Genomic DNA, 10,797 nt, shown 5'->3' with positions numbered 1-10,797 from the left:
GAATCCTACATGTAACAGAGACATGACGTACATACACGTGTTGATTTGGGTGAGATCAGAGCAGTCTATTACAATAGGATAAAATAAAAAATATAATATTAAGCGTTTTACACACAATATATGAACGTTTCATCAATAATATAGCAGCACACAGCCAAAGAGTAAATGGAAACGCGCTTTATAATACAAGCGTTGGAAAGTACTTATATATTCATTAACAACTACCCTTCACTATTCGGCTTGTTCCCTTTCCAACCAGACAACTAAAAAAAAATAAAAAAAAAAAGTCCTAAAAATAAACTTGGATTTGCTCTCTTTAAAATCCTATAAATAATATTAGCTAAAGTAATATAAAAATGTACATTTTACAAGTTTATTGCTAAAAACTTTTTAAATAGAGCTGCAAGTGTGCAGGGAGCGCAATATCCTGTATCAGAGGTAACAGGATGAAGATATATCCTTGTGTACGGACATAGTAACGTTTTTTTTGTGTCCGTTGAAAACACGGACAGCGACTTCGCCGTCGTTTGCTAGAATGGAAGCCTATGGCATCAGATCCGTCAAATTACAGAATCCGGCGACGGATTCCGTTTTTTTTAACTGAGCAAGCTCAGATTTGTTTAGGATCAAATTAGCTGGATCAGCAAGTTGGATCCGGCAAAAAAAAAAAAATGGGTCCGTCGCATGGGTTTTTCACAATCTGCAATGGATCCGTTTTGTTTTTTTTCACAATTCGACGGATTGTGACTGATGGCAAAAAACTGATGTGTGAAAGGAGCTTAGGCTTGATTCGCACTCATCACAGGCAGCGATTTCTGGACCGACACCGACTCACAAACTGAACGAACAGTCTCATAGTTATCTATAAGGCTCGTTAGTTCAGGTCTGGTGATAAGTAGTCTGACCGGAAACTGCCGTCTGTACACGGACATGTGGATCCGGCCTTAAAGAAGCAGCGTATCCACAACCTGAAGGAAGCACATGCTCCATTATTTCATAACATCTCATGTATAAGGCTAGGGTCACATTGCGTTAGCGCAATCTGCTAGCGCTAAACGGATTGCACTAACGCAATGTTTTTACCGGGGCCGCGTTCCGGGGTCGCGGTAACGTCCCCGCTCTCGCAGATCCCCAATCTGCGAGAGCGGGGAACGGATTGCGGGCGCGCCTCGGACGCTGCAAGCAGCGTTCGCGGCGCGCCACGAAACACCGGCGCATCGCTAGCGCGTGCCGAACATGGCACGCGCTAGTGCTGCGCATTCCCATTGCCGTGAATGGGCGCGCTAACGGACGCGTTGCACGGCGTTAATTTCGCCGTGCAACGCTGTCCGTTAGCGCGTTCCCATTAACGCAATGGGAACCTAGCCTAACCCCGATACTGTAAAACGCAGACAATTTTCCAGTTCCTATGAGGGCCCACACGGGATGAAAACTGGCAAGAAAAAAAAAAAAAGAATACGCAAAAAATCTACTGTGACTCCACGTCAAAAACTTGCGTGCAGATTTTTCTGAACATTTTTTTCTGCGCTGATTTTATTCCCAACATGTAGATGAAATTTGCCGCAATCTCATCTTAATTTTGTTGCTGTTGTATTCATTACAACAGGTTCATTACTCGCCTGGAAAATTCAGACTTTAATATCAGCAGATTATATATATACCACGTGAACATAACCTAGCACAAATCTCCCGTGGTCTGTGTCTCACACTTTTTTCCCATAGAACTAATCTCTATTGACAAAAAAAAAAAAATTAGACTCATGTGGACCATATAGAAGAGATGGAACATAACAGAACCAACTCTGCAAGACCTTCTGACCAACCGTGGTCATTTTGGTTCCGGACACCGACATTGTGACATATGGTCAATCCGCTACATATTAACAGACAGGATGAAATACTGCTCGGAAAAGTTCTAGAGCAATTCTTGGGAAGGAAATGGTCTTTGATCATCTGATGCTTTTTTTTCAAGAATGTTTTGTGATAAATGTGGATAACTTCTATAGACGATATACAATTTGGCAGACATTAGTTTCCGAGAAGCTACGTGCTATTCCTATTTTCAATGTTACACCTAAAAATAACCCAAAAAACAGCTTCAGTTCTGAATATAAATAGTTTAAAGGGGTATTCCCATCTCCAAGATCCCATCCAAAAATGTCGTAGGTGTAGTCATAATAATAATAGCAAATACCTCCAATTAGAAATATAGTATAGTTCTTGTGATTAACTATGTCCTTACTTCATATGCAGAGCATTGCAGTTGCCTAGTATCCATGGTTACGACCAAGAATAGCTCACTGTCACTATGAGTGGTCGTAACTATGGATACCTAAACTACTGCAATGCCCTGCACATGGGGAAAGCGACATAGCTTATCACAAGGACTATACTACATTTCTAATTGGAGGTATTTGCTAATATTATCATTAAACCTACTAGGATCTTGGAGATGAGGATACCCCTTTTAAGAATAGTTTTCTTATGTATAAAAATGCAGCAGCAATGATCATTAAGGATGGGAGACAACTGTTGGCCTAAAATCGACAAACTATATAGAAGGAAAATAAGTTAAAAAAAAACAATCAAACAAACATTATAAGAAGAAAACAGTAAACGGCCGAGATCAGTGCAGATTTCTCCCTTGCAGAACACAACTGAGGGTCAGGATAGGAGGACTATTGTAACATAGATGGAGATTCAAGTCTTCTACTTATAAAAGTACTTTGAAGCCGAAGGATAATCCCGCGCCGACTGACAGTCCCAATGCCAAGAAGAAGGTCATGAGGGCGCCTGTAGTTTCACTCTCATGTTTTAATACTTTCCTGGAAAAGAAACAAAGGTTGTATGTATATAAAATATCTATCTATCTATCTATCTATCTATCTATATATATATATATATATCTATTTATCTATCTATCTATATCTATATATATCTATCTATATATATCTATATATCTATCTATCTATCTATATCATATGTAAAGACGCCCCATCCCAGCAAGTTATTCAGATATTTTCAATGTCCTTTGCACAGCAATTCCTCACAGGGGACTGATGGCAGGAAATAGCCATCTTATCTGTCCTAATAACATTTCCTTTATTTTTACCTAAGGTTATGGATAGCATTGTTCTCATTCACGTTTGTCATTGACATTTGTCCCCCTGATGAAGACGGCACTTCCGTTGAAACGCATTGCGGCTTAAACCCCATTCTGGTGTCAGAGTTTCCTTTCGGCGCTCCTTTGACCAAGTTTCACCCTTTTCCTTTTTTCATTAGACTCATTTATTAAATGTCATGAACAATTTTTAAAGTAGTATAAATATGATGGCAATCACCCCACAAATAAGCAAAAGCGCTCATTCATGCCAGCAATAAAAAAAATCAACATGGTCCTTTGTAAACAGGACACGTGCTGCCGGTATACAATTGTTCTGTGCACATAGGATTCGGGTCGATCTGTCTGAACAGGGCATTAAACAACTCTTCCCCCGATAACCTAGCACTGAGGCCTTCATCAGGACTCATGATGCAATAATGGTATCACGGCTTCGGTCACTAAGAAGCGCTGATGCCAGTAGTAAAGCCCATGACTGCAGTAGCCACAGACTGGCTGACGTGGTCACATGCTGATCTCTTTGCTAAGACAGGAAGGTCTGCCGAGTACTAATGCTGGATGGCTGCGGAAAAGAAGAAGTGAGTGTGTCGTTTTGCTATTTTACACTACTAGTAGTTTTTGGAAAGACATTTGACAACTGTACAACCACTGCGGTGTTATCTGTCACAAATGACTTTCACAGTCAGCTGTATCTGGCACATAATAGACAGGAATGGTGCCAGACTGATCCCGCTGACCATAATGGGGTCCATCATTTAACTAGAGAACAAAAAGCTACATGCATAGAGATCTTAAAAGCACAGGGGGGAAAAAAAAAACACGTTAAAAATGATACAAAATATAAAATTCTCCCAAAAAACAGAAAAAAATAATTTGGTTTTATTTTTCAAAACATTGTTGATTATGGTTTTTCTTCATATAGTTGTCTAAATCCTTGCAATGTTCATGATGGCCACTAGGCCAAATTTCGGACTACTACTACTACTTGTTCTTTTCAGTAGGTATATGAATAGCAATAAATTGGTTCTGACTCATTAAAGGGGTAGTCCACTACTAGGACAGCCCCTCCTAGATCTGAATGTTTGGCGCTTACAAAATAAGAACACTTATGCGCTGATTGGATGAAGGGCTTAAGAGTCATAATAACCACACAAGATCCCCGGGAACGGGAGTGCCGACTCTGCAGGAATGGCGCCAGAGGTGAGTATAAGTGGTTTTATTTTATCAGCGCCAAACATTCAAATCGAAAAGGGTTTGTCCTAGTATTGGACAACCCTCTTCTAGACGTATTTTCTTTGCATGCTCTGATCTTGGAAAATATATGACTGTGAAGGGAGAGGAAACACCTCTTGTGATTGGTGGATCCTGTGTTATCTATATTAAGGTTAGAGGTAACATTCTAATTCTGACTGTGATGATACTGCGACTGCTAAAACGTCTTCTGTACAAAATGGAGTGAGTTTAGAATAAGGCCTTGTGGCCAGTTTAAAAAATGTGAGATTTTTTAATAATTATAAAAAAAAATTAGGCTGCTTTCACACATCAGGTTTTTGGTTTCAGGCACAATCCGGCAAATTTGCTAAAAAACGGATCCGGTGTAAATAGTGAAAAAACGGATGCAAACTGATGCACTGGATCCGTTTTTTTTAGCTGGATCCGGATCTATGTACTGCGCATGTTTTTTGAGTTCCTGGGGGGGGGGGGGGGGGGAGGGGGGGAAGAGAGAGAGAGAGAGCGAGAGAGAGAGCGCGAGAGAGAGCGAGAGAGACAGAGAGAGAGAGCGAGAGAGAGAGCGAGAGCGCGCGAGAGAGAGAGAGCGAGAGAGAGAGCGAGAGAGAGAGCGAGAGAGAGAGCGAGAGCGAGAGCGAGAGCGAGCGAGCGAGCGAGAGATCAGGCATCAGAAAAAAAACTGATCCAGATTACATAGTAACATAGTAAGGCCGAAAAAAGACATTTGTCCATCCCGTTCAGCCTATATTCCATCATAATAAATCCCCAGATCTACGTCCTTCTACAGAACCTAATAATTGTATGATACAATATTGTTCTGCTCCAGGAAGACATCCAGGCCTCTCTTGAACCCCTCGACTGAGATTGTGCCTGAAACTGCCGGATTGTGCCTAAAACCAAAAACCTGATGTGTGAAAGCAGCCTTACATAATGATACTGTATATGGGAAAAAAAAATCACCAAAAACTTAAAAAAAAAAAGATTTAAACAATTGGTCATTTTCTGATGACAAATTCCCTTTAAACGATCTCTGCGTTACTAAAGTCAACTGATCCTACATATCACCTTTCTCAAGACCAGTCTTCACAGAATCCGGTAAAACAAAGCTTAGTTTGCTAATGTTGCTACTCACGTGGGTGCCAAACACATGGGGAGAGATACAAAGTAGCCATTGCTGACAGAGAAGAAGATCATGAAGATGATAAACCAGGCGTCATTGAAGAAGAAGCTGTAGAGGTACGTGCGGTCGGGAATGTTACAAAACATAAAGAGAGGTACAAATATGGAGCGGCTTGCTGCGAGTAAAGGAAGGTATTTACAATCAGGACCCGGCTGAGAAAAAAAGAGAAGAGACAATCAAACAAGTTCCATAGTCAGAGTTTAAATCAGCAGCTATTAAGTACACTACTAGTCATTTATAAGATCTGCGTATTTGACATTGGCGTGGATACAGTAAAACATTCTTTTTATGTAACTGGCAATCTACCATGACTCTGATCTCATAACATTTCCGCATTTCCGTCCCTTGAGACTTTCCAGCCATGCGAAAGGGCGTCCTCCCTTGTTCCTAAAGTAGATAAAAGATTCCTCGCAGTACAATGCTCCACTCTTAAGGCTCCATGTTTTGTTTCTTTAACGGCCTTTGGCTCAATCTCAAACCATGGCGACTTGATGGAGGAACGCTCTGTAGGAAGATGGATCTTGTGCGAGCCTAGATAGGTCCACCAGGGTCTTCTCTAACGTTATCTTGATTGTATCAAGCCATCGGATTGCAGGTCTTCCTCTTTGCCTTGTTCCTTCTATTCTTCCCACCATGATGTCCTTCTTCAGTGATTGCTCTAATCGTATGATGTGTCCAAAGTAGGCAAGTCGTAGCTTGGTGATCCTTGCTTCGAGTGAGCAAAATTGGTTTGTTGTCCTTGCCATCCATGCTCCTGGTAGCATCCTTCTCCAGCACTACATTTTGATTCTTCTTCTGTCTTGTTTCTTCATCGCCCAGGTTTTGCATCCGCGTGTTATTACAGAAAAGGACTATGTACAAGCCATGTTTTCGTCGTCAGTGAAATGTTCCTTGTCCAGTGACTTCATTGTTGATTTGCCCATGGCTATACTCTTATTGACTTCCGATGTCATCACTGCATGTTGAGTGCTCATTGATCCGAGCAGGTTGACGTCTTTCCAGTTCATCACCGTCCATCTCAACTGTGTCCTGGTCATACCTGGCAGCAGTCAATATCTTGGTCTTCTTTGTATTAAGTAGCCGTCCCATGTTTTAGCTTTCCATCTTGACGCTCTGTAATAAATCTAAGGCCCCATATACTTTAGAGCAGGGGTCTAAAACACGCGGCCCGCCGGCACAGACCCCGTAACGATCGCGCTCGCTCCAGCAGCCGCCGACATCTGCGCTGTAGTGCAGTGTATTGCTGCGCAGAGACCGGCGCTCTGCACAGTAATACTAGTGACAGTCACCGGCCTATCAGGGACCAGCAGCTGACATCTGCGCATGGCAGTGACATCATACGCCGCTGCGACGGGACGCAGATGTCAGCTGCTGGCCTCTGATAGGCGGTGGCTGTCACTAGTATTACTGTGCAGAGCGCCGGTCTCTGCGCGGCAATACACTGCACTACAGCGCGGATGTCGGCGGCTCCTGGACCGGGCTGCGATCATCAAGGGGTCTATGTGCCTGCGGGCCGCAGGAGCAGGAAGGACACCGAGGGAACGGAGGACAGGTGAGAAGAATCTTTTTTTTTTTCTTCTCTGTTATGTCTATGTGAAAATGGGGGGACCTGGATGGGGGACCTGTCTAATATCTGGGGGGGACCTGGATGGGGCACATGTCTGCAATATATGGGGGGACCTGGATGGGGCACATGTCTGCAATATATGGGGGGACCTGGATGGGGCACATGTCTGCAATATATGGGGGAACCTGGATGGGGAACATAACGACAAGAATGGGACCAGGATGGGGTACATGTCTGCAAGATAGGGACCAGCATGGGGCACATTACTACAAGATAGGGACCAGCATGGGGCACATTACTACAAGATAGGGACCAGCATGGGGCACATTACTACAAGATAGGGACCAGCATGGGGCACTACTACAAGATAGGGACCAGCATGGGGCACATTACTACAAGATAGGGACCAGTTCAAAAGGTGTATAGAGAAAAAATGGTATCACTAAAAATGTCATTTTGTCATGCAAATATTGCGGCCCCCGAAATGAAATGTTTTTCTGTGTGCAGCCCATATACCCAGCCGAGTTTGAGACCCCTGCTTTAGAGTAATGTAGACTAAACCTGACAATATCAACAGGTTAGGCCAATGGTCTAATGTGTATGGGGGCGCCGGCCGCCTGATGGTCGAGAGAGATGTCGGTCGCGCATGTCCAATTTCAGAATGCTGATCACAATGCTCTCCCAGACATAAGCCTTCAGCCGACGTGTCAGTCGGTGGCTTTCTCATAGAGAACACAGAAGCCCTTGGCCAAGCAGAAAAGTCGAATGAGATGACCATCAGCCGAGCGATCAGGATAAATAAACTAATATGTATTGCTTTATCAATACAGGAATGGCATACATGTGTGTCCTAGAAAACTATATACTGAAGCACCTGACAAAGAGATGGATAAAAGTAAGCCAATCAAAAAGAGATGTGTATGAGGCTGACTGAAAAAAATAAAAAAAAAAGATTCCCACGGACATAAGCTGCAGCCAAAAGGGGTCTATTGGCACTTTATATAAATATGGAGAGAGGAATGAACAGGGACAAAGCTAACCATGTTTATGTCAGTCAGGAGAAATATCCGTCGGTTGAACGGGGTGGTCAGCCCAAAGTCATCTGGCCAGGTTACATTGGTGTTTCTGACAAACAATAGCTCCTTTGTTTCTATATTCACACAATGGTATATACACACCGCATCCTTTTTGGACAAAATCCGCATGAGAAAACACTTAGAAAGCGCCAAAAAGAATAAAATGCATAGCAATTAGTGATGAGTCAATGTGCTTGGGTAAGGCATTATCCAAGCATGATCGAGTGCTAGTGTCTTCGGTGTGCTCGAAAAATATGTTAGCGTCCCCGCACCTGCATGTTCGACAGCCACAACACATACAGGGGCTGCCTAACAAACAGGCAATCCCATGCATGTGTTGTGGTTGTCTAACAACCTTGAAACATGAAGGTGCAGGGACTCGAACATATTTTTTGAGCATGCCAAAGACACTCCGATAACATCTGAGCATGCTCAGATAACACCTAATCCAAGCACATTCGCTCATCACTAATAGCAATGTAACAACGTCTTGTTCATATGTTCCGTTTTTTTCTAGTTTCTTTGAACTGCCCAGGCTTCTAAAGCCAAAAAAAAGAAGTGACCTGACCATTCTCCTGGCTGCTTCTCCTTGGAAGCTACTCACAATTAATACATCCAATTTTAAAAAAGAAAAGACGTCAAAATAAGGCCGGCTTCACACTCAGCGTATGAAAATACGGTCCGTATATTACGGCCGTAATACGCTGAAATGTCCCGAAAAATAGTGGTCCGTAGCTCCTCCGTAGGCAGGGTGTGTCAGCGTTTTTTGCGCATGGCATCCTCCGTATGTAATCCGTATGGCATCCGTACTGCGTGGTTTTCTCGCAGGCTTGCAAAACCAACATACCGCTATAGAAATGATCCATGTGTCCCAAAAAGAAAAAAAAAAAAAGTGAGACACATATGTATATATATTAATATTTTTTCCAGCGCTATACAGCTTGAAAGTCGGTAATTCAATTACCGGCTTTTTCTTTCTCCTTCCTAAAACCCGACATGATTTGAGACATGGTTTACATACAGTAAACCATGTCTTCTCTCCATTTTTTTTGCAGATTCCACACTACTGTCAGTAGTGTGTATCTGCAAAATTTGGCCGTTCTAGCTCTTAAAATAAAGGGTTAAATGGCGGAAAAAATTGGCGTGGGCTCCCGCGCAATTTTCTCCGCCAGAGTAGTAAAGCCAGTGACTGAGGGCAGATATTAATAGCCTGGAGAGGGTCCATGGTTATTGGCCCCCGCCTGGCTAAAAACACCTGCCCCCAGCCACCCCAGAAAAGGCACATCTGGAAGATGCGCCTATTCTGGCACTTGGCCACTCTCTTCCCATTCCCGTGTAGCGGTGGGATATGGGGTAATGAAGGGTTAATGCCACCTTGCTATTGTAAGGTGACATTAAGCCTAATTAATAATGGAGAGGCGTCAATTTTGACACCTATCCATTATTAATCCAATTGTAGTAAAGGGTTAAATAAAACACAAACACATTATTTGAAATTATTTTAATGAAATAAAAACAATGGTTGTTGGAGTATTTTATTCTACGCCCAATCCAGTCACTGAAGACCCTCGTTCTGTGAAAGAAAAAACATAATAAACCAACAATATACTTACCCTCCGCAGATCTGTAACGTCCAACGATGTAAATCCTTCTGAAGGGGTTAAAACATTTTGCAGCAAGGAGCTTTGCTAATGCAATGCTACTCCTCGCTGCAAAACCCCGGGGAATGAGTCTAAATATAGATCAATGAGCTATATTTAGCTTCATTTGCGGTGAGGCGCCCTCTGCTGGATGTTCATAGATCGTGGGAACTTTCCTAGAAAGCCTGGGAGCTTTCTAGGTAAGTTCCCACGATCTATGAACATCCAGCAGAGGGCGCCTCACCGCAAATGAAGCTAAATATAGCTCATTGATCTATATATATACCTATTCTATGTGTACACATTTATTCTACTGTAAGCTGTCAGTGTGATTTTACTGTACACAGCACTGAATTGCCGGCTTTTCTCTCTAACAGCGCTGCGTATTTCTCGCAAGTCACACTGCTTGTCCATGTGTAATCCGTATTTTTCACGCTTCCATAGACTTTCATTGGCGTATTTCTTGCGCAGTACGGTGACAAACGCAGCATGCTGCGATTTTGTACGGCCGTAGAAAGCCGTATAATACTGATCAGTAAAATACGGCAGATAGGAGCAGAGGCATAGAGAATAATTGTGCCGTATTTTTTGCGAGTTTTACGGACGTAGTTTCTGCGCTCTTACGTCCGTAAAACTCGCAAGTGTGAAGCCGGCCTTAGGCAACGTATTTCCGAAGCAACTTTTGTAGGAAAAACTCAGCAGGTATGTCGGAGTCTAAAAGACGCTGTGGGCACATAGCCTAAGGAATCTTTGTAGGTGGAGCAACTACTGAGAATCTAACGGGGGTAAGGATTGAAGGTGAGGGCTCTTTTCCTGTGATATTACAAATAGGATCAAAAGATCTAATTTATGGATCATCACTTACCCACAAGGTTTTTGTAGTAATACTGCGTCCAATCCAGTCCATGGTATTAAAAATCAAAAAGCAGCAAACAGGATTGAAGAAATTTTCTAAAATATATAGTGGAAAATAAACACAAGAT

General features: G+C 42.7%; 1 protein-coding gene across 2 annotated transcripts in view; it reads right to left on the bottom strand.

Moving 5' to 3' along the window:
* Window positions 1-714: 714 nt before the first annotated feature.
* SLC29A2 (solute carrier family 29 member 2) overlaps window positions 715-10,797 on the bottom strand; it is a 43,722-nt gene continuing 33,639 nt past the window's right edge. For both annotated transcript variants that reach the window (XM_069739761.1, XM_069739762.1), the window contains exons 11-13: window positions 10,680-10,765; window positions 5,484-5,683; window positions 715-2,825 (exon numbers count right to left, since the gene is read on the bottom strand). In XM_069739761.1, the coding sequence (XP_069595862.1) occupies window positions 2,714-2,825; window positions 5,484-5,683; window positions 10,680-10,765 (398 nt within the window). In that variant the 3' untranslated portion in view covers window positions 715-2,713. The remainder of the gene's footprint in view (window positions 2,826-5,483; window positions 5,684-10,679; window positions 10,766-10,797) is intronic.

This window comes from Ranitomeya imitator, chromosome 9 (genome assembly GCF_032444005.1).
Source record: "Ranitomeya imitator isolate aRanImi1 chromosome 9, aRanImi1.pri, whole genome shotgun sequence".
NCBI classification, from domain to species: Eukaryota; Metazoa; Chordata; class Amphibia; order Anura; family Dendrobatidae; genus Ranitomeya; species Ranitomeya imitator.
This window is presented reverse-complemented; position numbering and strand designations above follow the sequence as displayed.